Source organism: Lathamus discolor, chromosome Z (assembly GCF_037157495.1).
Source record: "Lathamus discolor isolate bLatDis1 chromosome Z, bLatDis1.hap1, whole genome shotgun sequence".
Taxonomy (NCBI): Eukaryota; Metazoa; Chordata; class Aves; order Psittaciformes; family Psittacidae; genus Lathamus; species Lathamus discolor.
In genome coordinates, this window is record NC_088909.1 from 71,074,768 (window position 1) to 71,094,481 (window position 19,714).

General features: G+C 39.7%; 1 protein-coding gene across 1 annotated transcript; it reads right to left on the bottom strand.

The window, feature by feature from the left end:
• Positions 1 to 254: 254 nt before the first annotated feature.
• PSAT1 (phosphoserine aminotransferase 1) lies at positions 255 to 17,024 on the bottom strand. Its single transcript, XM_065661711.1, has 9 exons — positions 16,917 to 17,024; positions 14,649 to 14,709; positions 13,213 to 13,282; positions 11,896 to 12,101; positions 10,105 to 10,277; positions 8,862 to 9,031; positions 5,063 to 5,191; positions 2,534 to 2,671; positions 255 to 1,904 (listed from the first exon to the last, which is right to left on the bottom strand). Exons 1-9 carry the CDS (start codon positions 16,974 to 16,976, stop codon positions 1,799 to 1,801), a joined length of 1,113 nt encoding a protein of 370 aa, XP_065517783.1. The 5' UTR covers positions 16,977 to 17,024; the 3' UTR covers positions 255 to 1,798.
• Between the last annotated feature and the right edge of the window lie 2,690 nt (positions 17,025 to 19,714).

The window sequence follows — 19,714 nt, forward strand, 5'->3', positions numbered from 1 at the left end:
AAAGCTTAATATGGAACCTGAATTGCATCTTCATCATTGGCAGGGTACAAATAGTTCTCAAAGCCTTCTTGTTGTAATACTCTTGTTTCCATGCTAGTTACAGGAAAGATCATTTTCAGAAAGAAATAATACATAAATGAGGGAAGCTTGCCTTCTAGGAAAAAGGATAATACTCGAATCTAAAATTCTAACACATTATGCATGACTTCTCCTCCTTCAGAAAGTGACAAAAACAAAGGCTTCAGACACACTGGTACTTCACAGCATGCTGTGATTAAGTTTTATTTTCTTCACCAGATTTGTTTAATTACTTTGAATTAAACTAAGTTGACAGAAATCTTAAAACACTAGTTAATATAAGGACTTTTCAGATAGGAATGTAACTTAACCTTAGCACAACTCCACTGACTTGCTGTGAGGTTCCACTAAGAAAGGGACAGTCCATCATTATCATTATTAAATTGTCACAACTGTATTGGTGTTACATAAAAATAAGAAAGCCCCAGTCCTGTACCAAAGAGTTTACAGTCTGTAAGCAGCTGCAGTAATGCTAAACAGTATGATACTAACAGATATCTTCTACATAAGTTAAAGTAGGAGGGTAGTGTCTCTATATGGTAAATGGCAGTAAAGTCATAAGCTCAGAAAGAAAAGTAACTTAAGAGTAGTATAACAGATCTTTGCCACAGTTCCTTCTGTAGCCCAGACTATCAAAGTCTGCAAGGACCGAGTGAGAAAGTCGGGCCAAAATTTTGATGAAGCATCAAGAAAAGGCAGAGAAGTCAAGACTTGTATTTACTGCAGCTGGGCAAATCCCCACATACAAAAAGGTACAGAACTGAAACAATGAAAAAGCAGAGAGAGAACACTGGAGCAATTAGAGAGTGAAGACATTTTATAAGCACCAAACAAGAAAGTCTGCTATACTTTGGGCTAGGAAGTCAGTGCAGGGAAAGTCACAGATCCACTGAGTGGAATACCGCCATCCAGTCTGGCAGGAGGTTAACAAATTAAAACCAAGTTTTTGGCAGGAGCAGATATGCACGCTCCAAAATAAGAATATAAAATTAATTAACCTAGAGAAGTTTAACATACAAAATGCATAGAGAAATAAACAACATCATATAAATTTATGTAATTACAGACTCATGCATCCTAGTTTTAAACCTATAAATGATAACACAAAAAAAAGCTCAGTCCTACAGACTTTAACTACAGTGGGTATCACTATATGGAACTGTTAAGATAGCGTTTCAAGCATGGGAGCAGAAGTCTGAAGGCAAGGTCCTCAAGTTAGGAACACAGACACCAACTTCTGGACTATATTCCTGATGCTGCAATTTATCTGATAAACCAACTAGATGTCCTTAGAGAACACTTAACATTAGTTCTAGCTTCACTGTGCAGTCACAGGGTATTTGTAAAGCATTACAGAAAGCCCACTACAGATTTTATCTCCTGACGTTTACTGAAAATAAGGCATTGCTGAAGAAGTCATTTGTGCCCAGAAGCAAGAATCAGATCCATAGCATCTTACAATGCTATTCATGTTTTAACTACACATTAGAACACTGTTTTGCAAATTTTGGAACCAATGTTGATCAGTCTGGGGATCCTCACCCTCAGTGAAGTCAAGGCTAGCAAGTTATTGCAAGATTGAGCCTCAATCCCTTGCAGTTAACTAAAACAGCTACAGGAACTAAAAGAAAATATAACTTGTGCGCTACAGCTGTGTGATACCACAGTAACTCTCAAACCCTTTAGCTTTTATTCCATAGATGTTCTAACCCATCAGCATTTATGATTGATGCATCTGCAGGAAGCTTCTCATGAATGCTGCAAGCTTCTGAACATCTTCTACAGTCACCGCATTGTATAAAGAGGCACGGATTCCTCCCACAGATCTGAATTGAAAACAGAAAAAAAAATAGAAAGGTTTTGTATATTCTGAAAAGAGACATTAATAGCATTCACAGACATTTTAACCTACCCCTACTCCAAAGGGGTAAAAATTCACATTTTATGTGAATAAGAAGCAACATTTAAGTCTTCATAGCAAGCTTGCAACCTAGAGAAACTCGGTGGTTTTTTACTTATTTGTAGCTCTAACACTGTAGCGCTCTGACATCAAAAAGCTATCCATTTTTAATCCCACAAACACCACTGGACATGGGAAGGAGCTCTTGCAACCAGGTAGACAAGGCACACTGAAAAGCTTTATACAATGACAGAATCTAACCTCAAGAGTCACCTTCTTTGGCATTTGCACAGAGCCAGATTTACCAAACTGACAGCAGAATTGAGGAGAAAGCTCTCTGAAGCCCACCACACCTCAGCAGTAGCTGAGCCACCAGCAGTCTCTGGTTACAGTCTCAGCCTCTCTCAGACTGGTATTCCCAAATGATGCCAAACCAGTATGAGGAACAGCATGTGGGCAAGAAAGGCTGGTAAGTTAATGCACAAGCCTGCTGCTATATCACTGTAGTAACAGTTTATTCTGCACAGGAAAGGTATTCATCTGACTAATACTTACCGATGCCCTTTCAGAGATATCATGTTGAGCTCCACAGCTTTCTCAAGAAATTTCTTTTCCAGTGCTTCATCACCCTTGGTACTGCCAATACGGAAAGGGACATTCATTCTGCTTCGGTTCTTTTTCTCCACTGGACATCTAGAAAAGTTGCAGAATGTGGTGATTAATCCATTGTGTGCTAATTTTACATTTTCAGCTACACACACTTTCAGAAAGCGAAATTGCATCTGTTTATCACCAAAGTCATTCCTCCATAGCTGAAAAGTCATTACTTTCTGTGAAAGAAAGCAACCTTCCTCTAAACAAGTATACTAACAGAAACAGTAAGTGGAAGACTTATTAACTGCTCCTGGCATACTCAAAATTGCCCCATAAGAATGCACAGAAGGCATAATAAAAATCACCGCCCCACCCACAACAGTCTCAGTTACGTTCCCTAGGGTGAGTGAGATTAGGTACAGTGAATTTTGACTAACTCTCAAGCAGTTTCCTCAAAGCTAAAGGAAGTATAAGAAGGAGATTTCCATAGACATTAGGTACTTCTTTTAGGGGTTTCAGTCCACCTTCTGCATTAGTAGTCGGAATCATGAACATCTCAATTAGAGATCTGCAAAACAAATCTTGCATTGCATACATGGGCACAACATATGAGGTGCATCACAGCTCTTTAATTTCTTAAAATTCCCTTTAATCTAAACAAAAAAATTCACAATACATTTAAAGCAGAATTTCTCTTCAATTATTTTATGAAGGTAAGAATAAGGGGGTGGCGGGCAGGGTGGGGGTGGTGATTTAAATCGTTTTCTTTAGTGCATCTAGTTACAAAGGAGATATGAAGCCTCCAGATTTATTCTTTCCTAAGGCTGTGATGTAGTTTCTTACAGGGACTCATTAGGAATAAGTTCTCATAAATTGCATGCAAGTTTCATACCTATTATTACTCTATTTGACAAAGAATGAGTATCATTATTTTTTAGTTCCTCCCTTGGTTCCTCTGTACAGATATATCCATTTTGAAGAGAAAAAAGATCAATCATATCTGCCTATGCAAATTTTCTACTTGAGATGCAACCAGAAAAATACTCTTCAAAAAGTGCTAGCATTCCCATATTTGCAAATCTGTAGCTATGCTATAGCTTTCAGAAGATCCAGTTACTATAAGGCAATCTGGTGTAACTCAGTCAGTGCACAGACTTTGGAAAGTAAACTGCAAATGGACACAGCACTTTGTGGAAGAAAGTCTCCATTCGCTAACTGGCTTGCCACACTGCTTACCCAGTGAGGCATGCCACATTACAGCTGGGAAAGCAGCTTCAGATGAGTCATCTCCCTTTTAGTCACAGATAAAACAAAACAAAAAAAATCCAGTCTTAAAGGTATTGCTTATTAAGATGTATATGGCTCTGTTTTGCCTTCCCAATGTTTACCATCCCATCTGCATCGCATATCCCCCTCACAGATCAGCCTGCCAGAAACAGATTTCTCTTTGTCACAAAATATTTTTTCAAGGCTTCAATTGCTTACTGAAGTTTATGAAAAACCCTCAGGATTTCAGTAGAGTAGGATCACAATCCTGATCATGGCAATGCTAAAGGCAAAGCTGTTCTCATTAAATGGATAACCAGAATGTATTAAATATTATGATGAAATTATATCCCTGTCAATTAAGGTTACAGGCAGCTTTGATTTAAAATCCAAATTTAATTTGCCCTATCCTAACTTTGGCTAGAAAGTTATTATGTCCCAAAAATGTGGATTTTATACTGAAAGTGAAGGAAAATATTTTGCAGTTTCACAGTCAGTTATTAGTTTGAACTTGGCAAATAATACAGTTATTCCAAATTACAACATCTGCTCTTAACTACACATATATTTGGTCCTATGAGATCAAAAATACCTTGCAACAACATGTAAAAATCAGAGGGTTAAGTCTGCTTTGGAAAAACATAAAAAATAACTTAGGAAAATAAACTTTATTACAGTTTTACTACATGTAGGTCTGATCTGCCTCTTTCTATTCATAAACTGTTTGAGAACACAGCATAATTAGCTAATTAAAATTCTCTGCTTGACAGGGAAAAAGCAGAGTCTGACTACTGAAAGAGAGAGTAGGAAGGATGTGAGGCAAAAGCGGTCACTGCAGTTTCTTACAAGCCACTTTCTCTGTTTTGGCCTGCAAGAGATTCAGTAAGCATACTAACCACAAGCTCTGTGTCTGGTTTTTTGTATACTCTTCTCCTAGGCTCCTGCATTTTATTAACTTTAGAACATAGATTACTAATATCCTTTACAGCCGACCTATACAGGATAACTTGAAATAGCTTCCTACTGGAATGAGACTCATCCTTGTCAAGTGAATAGTTTGAACAAATAGTTACCAAGTGAATGCTGTGCACAAGTAATCTTACAGGAATTTCTATATACTGAAAAGGTAACGTTAAAAATATGGTGCAACCAGGTTCTTAAAAGTTATGAATGTCTGTCTCTGCAACGAATGTTGAAAACAAGGGGAAAAGCATAGGAACTTACACATAGAATCCGTTAGATTTGTCTATAATATCATAAATCATTTGTGATTTGATTAAACTAAGTTTATCCATAGCTGCAGCTCCACCATTATTCTTTATCCATTCCAGTACCAGTCCCATGATATAAATACTACAAAAGGAAAGAATATTTTTCAGTCAGATTATTAAAAAAGAAAAAAGACAAAAAACCACCAAAACACACCCCACCCCCCAAAGAAGCCCCACAAAAATCACAGTCCTGTTTAGTAGTTCACAGACTGTTTCAGTAACAGTTTTAGAGTGCTTAATAACCCAGAGTCTGAAGTATTTTACAAATAATGACAATTTCAAGCAGGCAGTATTTTTTGAACACAGATGAATTCAAATGTTACACAAATCTGTTGTACCAAACCTCCTGTGCACCACAGAAGGACAAGTCCTGCAGGTTTCCTGCAGCCCTGCTAGGTTCCCCACGACATCCCCAGACATGCTGCAGTGACTGCCAGTTCATTGACCACACAACTGTCTTGTCAAGTCCTAGAAAGACCCAGAGGTAGTGCAAAAGCAAGTAGCATCCAACGTGCACGGCTACGATAGCAAAGATACAGCAGTGAACCTCAAATGTATGTACACTAATAATACCAGAAATCTAATCATATTTTCAAACATCAAAAATAAAAATTATCATCCCATTTCTGTCTAAAAAGACCTTTTGCCCACATGAACAGTGAAGTTTGGTGAAAGAAATAATGATATACCACACTCGTTTACTCATTACCATTCAAGTTATAAGTAGAGAACTGAAAGCCTCCTGGCATCAGGTGGCTTGGGTGTATTAGTGTTTCAATGCTAGTTAATAAGTGCCACATAAAAATATCCCTGAGGCCTTTTGTCCTTGTGCTTTAGCTACAAAACTCAAGCTTGTTCAAGGCTAGGCATTTCCCACAACTACAACACTTTACATAAAGAAAAAACCTGTTTACAAGCTTTTATGGCATATTCCCAACAAGTTTGCTTTTATTAATCCCTCCATTACAGATTCCAAGGGAGTGCTCAGAGAACATTACCCTACACATTTCCCTAACACAAAAGTAGCAGGAGGCTGCTTTAAACTTTGCTACTTTCAATTTCTGTGGGGACGCCAGCATCAAATCTTTGAACGCTGCAGAAAGTCTGCGGGCTGACTTTTACACAAAGCACCTTACAGCTTTAAGAGCAGAACCCTCATACATTTATGACAGCACATCATCAACTACCCCAGTGTAAAAGATTTAAGTGAAGCCTGTGCCCTTGCCAAAAATACAGGGCTATATTCACCTCTTGCCCTCACTTACTTCAGTGAAGCTTCTTGGATAAGTAAAGTTTAAAGAAGTCAGCCTTAGAGTCATCCACAAAACCCAGCCAGCTGAAATCTTTTATCCTTCTTTCATGTCAAAGTAATGTTTCTGGAGCAATTTTAAATGCAAAATGCACTCTGGAGCTTGGAAATGAGATTTTTATAACAAATTTATTGTTAATTTTAGCAAAGCAGATTAGGGTCAAAGAGTCAAGCTCTGTAGTGCAAAGAGTTTAAAGCCATTAGCATCACCTTAATTTAATTTTACTTAACATCCTGCTGAAGTAGCTTTTGCAAATTCAGTTAATATTTCCTGCCTGTTTGCCAGCAGGCCATTACAGAGTGCAAGGAAAAGAGCTGAGGAAAGAACGAACTAAGAAGCTTTGCCAGTTCCTTGCAGGAACTGGAACAGGCATTTAGAGCCAAGCCAAACAGATGTGCACCCTGCCAACATTTCAGTCTGTGTTACATTCTGGATCCTGGAGAGTACTCTGATGTGGGTCTGTAGCATGGAGTGAAATCTGGCAAGGCAGTGATACAAAAGGAGAAAACCTGCTAGTTCAACTTTATTTTCAGCTCCCTTCATCTCCCACTAACTTGTTGATGTTAGCAACACATAGTGAGTTACATCTAAAGCAGCACTTTCTTCTCAGAAGTTCTTTGCAGTGGCTAAAATAAAGCTGCAGAATTTAATTAGGTTTGCTTCTCGAACTGTGCTGCTCCTCTGGTCTAAATGCTGAGGTTAAGTAGAACCTTTCAAATGGAAATAGCTTTGTCCTTGGAGAATATGAATGGCTGGAATTAAAACCTAGCATGTGCAAGTACACAGTGTCCAAATAAGAATGCTGGACTTGGCAGTCAGGAAAATAATCAATCATGGAATACAGCCTTTTCAATCACTGGGAAAAGAGACACACAACAGCCCATGTTAAAGCAACATTCAGAAAAACTACAAAAAATCTGGAAACATTTAAGGTAATTCTTAACAGCAGCCCTAAGGGACACTGTGTGTACCCAGCTGACAAGGGCAGACATAGTGACAGCCAGAGTACTTCATTCCAGCACTACATACTCTACAGTATGCATACTGCTTGGGAAAACTAGTTGTGCATTGTAAAATCTGGGGGAGACATATGCATATGAGATTTACTGTTCTTCTGATAAATTAAGGTAACTGCCTCTGTTACTTCGGTAGTAAGAATCAGCAGATTTAGAAATACAATTCGTATCACTTAAAATTGTACTGACTTTAAGTAAGTAGTGGCATTAAGGTAGGCTTTATACACGAGTCACTGTACTTTATGCCTATTCAGTGCATTTATGCTCTGTTGGACATCACTAGGCAACTTAACTTTAACGATTTCTACTTTTAAAGGTAAGTTTTAGTTTTTATTCAGATAATTTGATAATGCAGTCTGACATCGATTTTTAATCTTGACTTTTTCACACATGCCAGCATTTTGAAGTAATTTAAAAAACTCCAGGGAGGGAAGTGGAAGAGGGAGGGGGGAAGGGGAGGAAATACCTGGTTTGAAGTTTTGCTTTTTTAAAATATTTGTTCTAGTGAACACTGGTATAAGAACGCTCTAGTTTAAGAACGGGTAGATACTACTGGTCAACACTTAAATATTCCACTAGCAAAACATCTTTTCAATAGTTCACACAAGGTAGGAGACAGTAATATTAAAAGAGCAACCTGCAGTCTGTTCTGCTTCTTGCATACATGAAATCACCAGGTAAATGCCAATTTTATGATCTTGATTGCTAGCAATGATTATGAAGCTAGAGCAATTTCATTTCTGGATGCCAAGTCAAAGACTGAAGTGAGTAGAAAAGAAATAAGGAAAGTTGTACAAGAGAATAAAACACAGCAATGACTAAATTAGCTTAAAAAAAAAAAAAAACAACCAAACAAAAATCTCACCAAAACCACACACAAACAAAAAATACCCACAGCCTTTTGCAGTTTCATTTCAAAACCAACAGTAGTAAATGGTGTAGCTAGAACAAGACATATTTTTAAAAAACAACATTTACTATTATTTACAGCAGAGACAGGAATCTGGAGGTTCAAACGCCGAGAAAAACCTCAGGAAAAAATTAAAACTGTACTGAGTGTTCAAGAAGCAAGACTAAGTGCCAAATTACCTATTTGCAAGTGACAGAAGCACCACCACTGAATTGACAAGAGCTCATAAAAGGCAAAATTGGATCTATGAAACCTTCATAATAGAATTAGGACATAATATTTACTTCTAAAAATACTGTGTCCTTTATGGCTGAGTCCTACTAGGCTACCTCAAAGCCTGCTACGGTCATATGGCTGGACACTTCCCATGTTCCCACAGGGCTCCTGTGAAACACACCAACGTTATCAGTGACTTGAAGGCAAATACTGAGCTTGTGAAACTTTTCTCAATAAGAGCAGCAGATGGCAGTGCAGCTGCTTTCCAGACAGGAGATGTTAAATAGCAGGGCAAGTTACCTGTAGCACGGTGGAGTGTTATACAAAGAGCCGTTCGCTGCTTGCGTTTTGTAATCCAGCACTATAGGGCATTCTTTCAGTGCAAATCCCAACAAGTCCTCACGTACTATTACAACAGTAACTCCAGCACAGCCAACATTCTTCTGAGCGCCAGCGAAAATCACTCCAAACTAACAGAAGAAAATGACTTCTTACATGCATCCACTAGTAGATTTTATAACTGATTAATACTCCAGTGTCATTATACAACAGGGTACAAGTCAGCATAACAGTTTGGAGAATGTGTTGAAAATACGCAAGTTTAAGTCAAAGAAGAGTTAGAAGATCTGATTTCAAAGTACAGTTACAGCTACAGTTATTATTCCATATATGCCTATTATTAGAGCCATCTACCTTCTTTCAAATGAGGAAGGATAAATTTCCCAAAGATTTGCTAAATGTTTATTTAGTAGCCACAAATAATTCTCCAGGCAGCCTGTCCTAATTTCACTGTACTCCGAGCAAATTTATTAAAAGAAGTTCATGCAGAGATCACAATATTTTCAACTGATTTGGTATTTCAGAGGATCATATAATCTACCTGTTCGAAAAGGCAGATGAGGAAAGCCCAAGATGAATGCACTAACAATTGCCCCTTCTTTTTGCTATACACAGATAAAAAAGGTAAAACATGATACCTCAGGGGTCAGTAACACTTCCCACTCCCAACACACTTTACAAACGTAAGCAAGCAAGTACTGTGTTCTGTCTCTGTATTGTCTATAAAAAAGACAAAACAGTTGTGAGGCATAGGAAGCTTTATCAGCTTAAAAGGGGTTACAGATTTTCCATGTAAGAGGCATGATCAAAAACTCTGACTCACAGTACTTTGCTATAGCCATGTACACTATCTACAGACTAAACACGATTCAGAAGATATCTTTCTCAGCTACAGCATCGGTGAAGACCACAAAGCAGACAAACTTGGACAGTTACTAACATGAACTATTTCAACATAGTTCAACCTGGTTTTACTGGAAAAAGGAAAAATAAAAAATAAAAAAATGGGAGAACAGGTAGACACTGAAATCCGAAACTTTAAATTTCAAAATTTGTATTCACCATCAAATACAAAAATCAACAAAACACAATGTTCTGTATTACACTGCTCAGCATCTCCAGCCACCCAGACATTTCAAACTGTCTAATTATATGTGTTTAAGTTCGAAAATGCTTTATGCAGCCGCTGTGTCCAACACTGTACCTTGGAAACATCCACAGGTCTGGACAGGAAGTTTGATGACATATCACAAACCAAGACTGCTCCTTTGACATCAGGTACAAAGTCAAACTCCACACCATGAACGGTCTCATTAGCACAGTAATAAACATAAGATGCATCTGGATTAAGATTCCAAGTGCTTGGGTCAGGAATGTCTGAGAGAGACAAAAAAGAAAACCAAAGGTCACTGGAGATAAGGAATTTTCCTGTTTAAGTAAAATGCAGACTTAAGTGCAAACCTACAATTTTGCAGTATAAATCATTCATTATCTTGTTACTAGGAAGATATAATTTATCTGCAAATGAAATACATCAGTGCATTCTCAAAATTCTGTGATGAGCCACTGTTAAGCTTGCAAACACCCTTCAATTATCAGCCTGAAAATTATCAGCCCTTATTCCTCAAGGGATTTTAATCAGGTTTGCAATCCCAGACTGAAAACTACTGCCATGAGCTACAAAACAGCATTTCAGAGCATTGAGGCACTGGATCCAAGAATCCTCCAGATTCTCACCGGCAAAGTTCTCCAAAGCTGCATTTCTGAGGATCCCCAGAAACATTTCAGTCTTGCCCAAGCTGAACACAAGTTTATCTGCCTACCTCCCATTCAAGCTTTGCAACTGATTTGCAAAACTAGTATTTCCTCTGTCAACAGGCAAAATACAGGCATGCCCTGACAGCACAGAACAGGTTTCACATAGAACAAATGGTTGCTCTGTCTTCTCTCCTCCAAAACACATGGGGAAGAAGTGCTGTTACGGGCTCCATCATCCCTTACTACCTCTCCCCTTATCTACAGCTGCCAAATGGTGGATACACTCCCTCAACTGGAAAATTGTAGGTTGAATTCCTTCCTGTGCCTCAAAGAGTATAAACTGATCTTCCAAGTTTGTGCCCTAATCACCTGTTAATATACTAACTCAAATGTGGATATTCTTTGCCTTTCCTGTTGCCACTCTTACCAGTTCACATGCTATCATTTGGACCAAAACTAAGACAAGTGAGCATGACTTGCAGGACTAGAAACCAGAATTCAGGTATCCCTACCCCAAGACTTACTTATGTATATACAAATTATACACTTAAGTTCTTCACACAGACTGTCTCATAAAAATGCCTAATGCCTCAATTACAGTAAGCCTTTTTCTTCCTTCGACACTGTGTTAATTCAGATTATGTTATATCCAGTAATAAGGTTCCAGAGGAAGAGCTAAAATGCCTCCTCTATCTCAGAGCTAACTGCCTGTTATGACACATGGGTGGGAAAGATAAGTATTTGGGAACCCCTGAAAGTAGTTAACAGAATGTAGGTCTCCCATCTCCTGGGCCGACAAGGTTAAGATACCACACATGCTTCTGAATTTCACAGCAATCTCATTGCAAAGTATTTCAGTTTCGAGTACACTCAATATCCCTGCAAATAGCTTAAGAACTCAGTCAAAAAAAAACAAACACAACAAAAAATATGAAAAGAAATAAAGAAATCAGACAGCCCAGACCATTTCCCTACTAATACACATTTGCTCCTTGCTGCTTATTTTCTGCAATCTGATCAGCCTAGTTTCACAATTCTCTTTTGGTGCAGAAGGTTAAGACATCTAACAGATCTCCCAGTGATGAACACGGGGAGATGTAGCAGGCAATCTTTTGAGTGCTGGACAGTCAACTCTTAACTAGTTAACACTGCATAACCTAATAGCTGAGCTGGACCATTTTTTAGAGTGATTCAAAAAGCTAAGCATTCATATGAACAGATATAGTCATCAACTTACTTGTATAGGCTCCTAGTTTTGGATGAACGATATTCACTTTGGCATACTTCTCTGCTTCTTTAGCTGCTTTTGCTGACCAAGCTCCAGTAATCACATAATCTGCATGTCTTCCCTCCTTTAAACCAATAAGGTTAAGTGGGACTGCACTGAACTGAGCAGATCCACCTCCTTGGAGGAATAGGACTTTGTAGTTTTCTGGTACATTTCTGCATGCAAGAAATAACCATCTATTATTATTCCCAGAAGACACAGGATGCATACTACTTGATATTATGCATTTATAGCATACAGCAACAGAGGAAAAACACTCATTTCAGAAGACTCTGCCAAGAGTTTAGACCAAATCCCATTAACTTACTTCAGCACTGGTCTTCACTAACAACTTAAGTATTATGAGTAATGCTATACATTTTACTGCAAAAAATTTGATGAAAACAAGTTTTTCACACACACACACACACCCCTTTGATATCATCAAATAAATTCACTCCTGAGTACCTTTACTATCATGGTACACACAAGCTTAGAAGATATTCCAGTAGAATTAATGCTCACTTGTAATTTTGTCTACTGCTTGCTTCGTGGCTTTTCTGTCAGGCCACGAACTTCACACCAAAGTGCTCGTAGTAGAACTCAGCTTTGAGACCCTTCAGTCGGAAGTGCAACTGTATAGTAAACTGGGCATGTAGAGCAAGTGCCATAAGGAGTTGTCCATCCAGTAACAAAAATTACTGCTCAAACTAATCATTGAAACCTCTCTGCCATTAATTCTGCCTGCGATTGACAGTCAAGCTTTTATATGAGATGACTAACATTGTAAGCTACTATGACAACACTAATTCTAATATACAATATAATTATTTCAAACGTTGAAAAACGTGTCAGACTACACATAGGAAAAGGGCTCCTGCTCAAGGATTCTAAAATATGTAACGTACAGGTCACCTCTATACCACTAGAGAACTGATTTCCATTGTTTCCACTTATTTCTTGAAGAAAGTTGATGCCCTTCATTAATTCTATGAAGGTGACAAAAATTAAAATTTCATAAGAACGGCAACTAATCAGTGTGTAGTAGACATATAAAAAGCATCTTAACCTAATAAAAGCCCTTAATCAAATCCAAATAAACCAGCATCAGACAAACAGAAGACCAGTGTCCTCTCCAAGATTAATACTCTGTCAGACACAGTATCTAAAACAAAAGGCAATCCACCCCCCATAAACTAGTGCTTTCAAGGAGGGGTCTCCACAGTCTCCACATTAGTCATTACTGGTGCAACTAACACAAAAGTAAGTAGGAAGTAACTGACTTACAGCAATTCACGCACGAGATTTTCAGCTGTATTTAAAATTTTTGTGAAGTCTGAGGTCCGATGGCTCATTTCTTTGGTGGAAAGGAAAGAAGAAATAACATGAAACAAAATGGTAACACATCAATGTTATTTTAAAAGTATGTTAAGCTTTAAAACTATTACTCTATAGACCTAAAATGCCTGGAAGTCCCATTCCCAGTTTCAAGTCATACTATTTTTATTGCTGAGCCTTCCTAAATACTTAAACAAGACTTATACCTCCAGTCTTGTCCAGATCCAGGCAAACCCAGTCCATTCACATTTGGCATCCACATGACCTTACTACCCCCAAGAACAACTACATTTGTGTGAAAAAAAAATAATCCCTAGAGAGGCATCAGTTTTTCTCACTCTAAGAATTTTCTCTGCTAGTTATGCTGCAGCAAGTATAGAGTAAGGTGTGGTGGTTTGTTTTATTTTATTTTTTGCAAGGCTTCTTCATGCTGTAATCCTAATTTAATATTAAGCACACTTAGGGTTAACTAACACCAATTCTTTTTATTATATTCATATGGTTCCTTCCATCAGTAAGAGCGTACAATTTAAACATGAATACAAATCCTGCAGACTGGTACACATTCTACTTCTAGCAAACAAACAGTTTCACAGAACTAGTAAAATGCTGACCATCTTCTTGCATAAAGTTATGTGCAACTGGAGCTGAAAAGCCAGTCAGCTACCATATGGTGCAGAAGACACCTCCTCCTTAGGACAGGACAGCATTGCCTTCCTAATGGGAAGGATGCTATCCGTCAGGTGTATCTGAAGTGTTCTTCCACACAGTATGTAAGATCCTATATATGGTATCTATATATATGGGAATGGGTTGCCCAGGGAAGTTGTGAATGCTCCATTTCTGGCGGTGTTCAAGGCCAGGCTGGACAGAGCCTTGGGTGGCATGGTTTAGTGTCAGGTGTCCCTGCCCATGGCAAGGAGGTTGGAACTAGATGATATTAAGGTCCTTTCCAATCCTAACTATTCTGTGATTCTATGATTCTATATACAAACATATAGCATTTGTATATCTGTGGATAATGTGTATACACATAGAGTATTTTATAGATAAATTTAAATATATATATTGCCTATATATGAATATACTCCCATATCCCTGGCCAGTGCTCCAAAAGTAGTAATGTTCTCAATATGATTAAGGTTTTTTTTGTCTCTAATCCTTTGTTTGTACCACTAAACATCTGGCTATGTATCACTTCATGGTCTGATGAATGGTAGAAAAGCAGTGTGAAAAAATACTCTCTGAACATACATAGTAGCAGAATAAGTTATTAGTAACAAAAAGGAGTTTAAATACCAAGATGAAAAAGTTTTATTACACAATTTGTCAAATATCTAAAAAAAAAAAAATAAATAATCAAAATCTACGTTTTTCCATCTTACCAAGAACACTTATACCAAGTCCTTTGTAGTCCACTAATTCTTTCTGTGCTTCTAGTAATACCTAATAAAGGAAAAAAAAATCCACAAATAAATCAAGGGAATTTTCCGCTATCTGGAGACACTGGTGCATCGTGCATATGCCAGCTGCTCCATACTGCAGTAACCTGACACTTAAGAGAGATTAACAGAAGCATGGTCACCAATATAATTTTGTTGTGGGAGGCTTTTCATAAGATAGCATAATTAAATCAAATGCTTGTTGTGGAGACTATGTTTTAACTTACTGTTGCAATGGCCATATTTCCAGATTTCAGGATGATTTCTAGGAGTCAGATAGAACTCCCAGCCTCTTACAGGACACTTAACGCTTCCATGCGTACTCTTTCTAAGCAAGCATCTTAAATGCCCACCCCTCCACCCTGTGTCTTTCACTTGACTTGTGCAAATAGGACAACCAAGGAGGAAAGCATAAACGAAATCATCATGGGGAACTGGATAGATACCTCAAACTGACACAACAGGACAAGAATGAAGCCCCACACTTTTTGAGGATGAGCTTTCTCTATGCCATTGAAAGTTAACAAAGAAATCAAGCAAAGTTTCGAAACAACCAGAAGACAGTGGACACGCATAAAAGCCCTAGCCAGGTAATCCGCTGCTTCAGCCTTCTGTTGTTTTTTCTTCTTCCACAGCTCTTGAGTATCAACAAAGTGGAATTACATTCTACCCATTAGATCTGCAGCTTCCAATTTCAGCAAGCTCCTGTGTGAGAGTCAGAACACTCTTAGCAGTAGAAGAGGGAGCCCCAGTCGAAAAGCCGCCAAAACAAGCACTGTGTGCATGCACCCCAGGATCTACTACGAAGCCACAGAAGTGCTCCAAAGAGTTTCAGGAACAAGAGATCTATCCTGCTGCATGGCCTATCAACTGTAACAGCTGGTCAGCAAGAGGTCAAACAGAAACAACTATGCTGCTTTTGATGTTAAAGATTGTGAAGTTTTAACCAACCACGTTTCACATGCAAGCACATTCATGTCAGAGGAGGGGAAAAAAAAGTCAAAGGGGGCACACAGATTGTTAGAAGAAAGTGCTTGTTGAACTGCTTGATAAAACCCAGTTCTGTTAGTAATATTCTTTGGCACATGTTGTGAAAGATGTGGCCTTATAATAGCCACAAAGAGCTCTGTCCACTTTCTTCAGCAAGTTCGAGCACTTCAGCCCAGATCAAAGCGAAACAATCGAGGTGAGACAGGAGTCCATGTAAGATTATTGGGTTTTCCAGAGGGAAAAGCAGATTAATACTATGGAGCAAATTAATACTAGCGAGTTAGCTGTGGTCTCCTCCAACCCTGAGCCTAGCTTTCAGCACTCTGCAGCAGACAGCTGGATATTGCAGCAGTTCTTCAGAGAGCTCTTTTGGAACCAAAGGTTCAAGACAGAACAACAGGTTTCTTTTCAGCATAACCTACAAAGGACATTCCCAGGAGAATGAGAACAGAGAGCAAAACCAAACAAACTAACAAAACAAACAAACAAACAAAAAAAGCACTGCTGCACAGCACATTTTTTCACCTAATTGTTAAAAAAATAACACACAAAACAAGGAAGAAAACTATGAAGGAAATTAAGAAAAGAAGGAAAGATCTCCACAGTCTGTAACTCTTAAGCTGAAAGTCAGATGCACGCAATTTTGCAGAAGCTACCTTCTCTCCATATGTGACTGGATGGATAATCCATAGCTGCTGATGCAACTTTCCCGAGGGTTGAGCCTACACTGCACTCATTAACATTTGTTAAACAAAGACTTCTCGGGGAGTTACCATGTTGTTTATCAGCTGGCAAGTAACACACTCAACACAGCTACCCTCGCACATCTGAGGATTTACTCCTCATCCAGAAGCTGATATAGCCCTTCGTCAACGACCATATGATCAGACTCAGAAAAACAGCTCGGGACGAGCAATCCTAAACCCACATTAGGGAGAGTTTCCAAAAACCCATTAACAAGGCATTCAGCTGGGTAGGGAGGGAGAGAAAAAACTCTTCAGGTAACTCTGTTTCATCACGTCTCACTGGAGCCTCCCCAGCCCTCGCTGCGCACCCGGCGCCGCGGAAACCCCGGGGAGTGGGGCTGGGCCGGCCGGTGGGCACCCGCCGCTGTCCCGGCGCCTCACTCCGGCGAGAGCCCGTTCGGCACGCAGCTCCGGCCGGCCGGCCGGACACCCACCACCGCGCCCCGCAGTGCCGGACCGCCCGGCCCCTACTCACGGAGCGCGGCAGTTTGGCCGGCCCGGCCCCGAAGTTGGCCACTTGCCGCCCGCTCTCCATGACGCTACCGCCGCCGCTGCCACCGCCCAGCAGCGCCCGGGCGGCCCCGCCGGTATAAACCCCGTGCGGCTGGCGCGCCCATTGGCTGCTGCCGCACACACCCCAGGGCAGGGCTCTCCCCAGCCGCCTATTGGTAGCGCGCTCAGGCCGGTGGGCGGGGCGCGGGGCCACCACCTCTTCTCTTGGCGGTCCCTGACCCCCCGTCCGGCGCCGCTCTGCACGAGAAGCAGGAGGGTCCGGCTGCGGACAAGGGCTCAAAGCGAGGGGTTTAAATGAGCCTTGTGCCTGGAAAGCCGCAGTGAACCTTGCCAGGATTTCACCGGGTGGGTGGGTAGACAGGCAGAGGGAGAAAATGCGTGTCCTACAAGCCACTGCTCTGTTCTTCCCCCATGCAGTTGCTGCTGCTGCAGCGCTGGGACACGTGTTCCAAAAGTGATGTGTCTCAATGCACAAGGCATTAAAACCGGCAGTCCATAGTTACAATGAATTTCGGGGGGTATTTCGTCTTGAAAGAGGTGCCCAGAGAAGCTGTGGCTGCCCCATTCCTGGCAGTGTTCAAGGCCAGCGCTCGTGGGGCTTTGAGCACCCTGGTCTAGCTGAAGGTATCCCTGCGGCAGGGGGTGGAACTAGATGATATTTAAAGTCCCTTCCAACCCAAACCTATGATTCTATGAAATTCTTGCTTGGCAGAGGAGCGGGATCGCTACCTTCACTAATCCAAGAAGTAACTGCTTTTGTGCTCTCTTGCTCCAAACAGCCCACTGCCAGCAAACTGCTATTTTCATTTCAAAGAAAGGGATTAAAAACAATAGAGGTGCGAAACTTAATGTCACATAATGGATAGCAGAGCTGGGACTTGCCTTGAGGTCTGCCAAATCCTGGGATAATATCCCTAAATACTAAACCATTCTTTCCACAGACGTCTTGGTGTAAGTTCATTGAAAACATAGGGTTAATACAACTGAACTGCTGTAACTGAAAGACTTAGCTCATCCAATTCCTTCTAACTGTTCTAGTGAGAGACATACTGCCTTACAAACAGTTTTCAGAAGTTATTTTAAAGGCAGCAGCAGTAAGTCACTTTTGACAAAACAAAACACTAAATATGATTGAAAACAGATGGGTCTCACGGAGTCCCATAATCTTCAGCTACCTTGGGTAAGATTCATGGTTCTCATACGTAGCTGTATAAAGCACAGCTCTCAGACACTTTGGTGTGCCCAGTGTAACCCATAATGCTGGCTCCACTTTAGTCCCATGCATGTTCACCCAGTTATCATCAATAGTCTATATAAAATCTGCAATTTTTTTTAGAAATTAAAGGTTTTATGTGCATTATTTTGTGAATGCTGAGATTTAGATAAAAGGTAATTTTTCATTATTAATTATTCCACTGAAGAAATACTGGCTACTTGAATTTGTTCCTTTTCCCGTCAAGCAGGTCACACCTAGAATGATAAAAAGAATTTACAGATTAGAGCCTGACCTGGTGTCTAGTTAAAAGACTTTCATCTTAATGCAAGTTTTATGTTGTTTTTAAAGATTGTAAACAGAGATAGTGGTTTTAGAGCAAAGATAACCTTCATTTCAATAATGGCTTTAGCTTAAGAAAAACCTACCAAACTTGCTTTCAGACAACAGAAACTACCTCAGTTCTAAAGAGGTAATAGCAAACTTCACAGACATTACAGGCTCAATATATTCTCTTCAAAACACTAAGGTATTTTTAAAGTATGTCTCAAGCCACAACACCCAGAATGACTACATTCATTCTAATCTTTAAAATTAGTCCTAGTTAAATAGAAGCGCCTATTAAAATGTTCACTAACAACACAGATGTAACTGTAATACAATTATTTCTACTCGAGTCTCAAAAACAGAGCTAAAGCTCCTAGTATGGGCTTTTCCCAGTATTAAACCCAGACCACCTATGTCTGACCAGAGAGGCAGCTTTGAACTCCAATCCGCTGGGGAAAGGTAGTAAGAGGCAGTGGAAACAGTCAGAAATAGTTTAGTTTGGTGATTCAGATCAGGAAGCCTGGCCACTACTACAGGGAAGTGCTTCAACACGCTAGCAGGATTAGTCTTGAATCCTAACTGTGTGGCACAAACCACAAGGTAAATTAAAAGTGTAGCACCAAGAGCTAGAACACAAAACCACAAACCAGGCAAGCTAGTGCTAGTATAGGCTCAGAGCACAAGGAGTAAATACCAGGTATTGCAGGTTTTTGGCTCAGGAAAATCCCATCCTGACCAGGATAGTGAAAAATGACAGCTCCCATAAGAACAGAAGACGACTGTGCTGGAAGCATGGCCATCCAGAGCTTTAGAAAATCCATTCCATATTCTCACTGATGGTAAGTAACTAAAATTGATAAGGATGTATAAACCATAAAGTTTCCTAAACAGACAATAGTCCATTTTTACTACATGCAAGGGATTATTATCCTCCAACCGAAGTTGGAGAGAATGAAGAGGAATGGTAAAGGCCATGTCAGGGTACTGTTTCTATTAAGATTTCTCCTATTTTAATATTTTGCTGCCAGCAACTATGATTTAATATTTTTGTTACATTAAAAAAAAAATCAGAAACTCATTATGTCAATATTCACAGTCACCCAATATGAAATACAAGCTTTTGTAAAACAGGACTTCCAAGAACGCTTCTGGCTTCTAGCATTAGACAGAGTACCTGACCCTTCAAGTGCCACAAATCTCTGCAGTTTAATTTGCGTAAT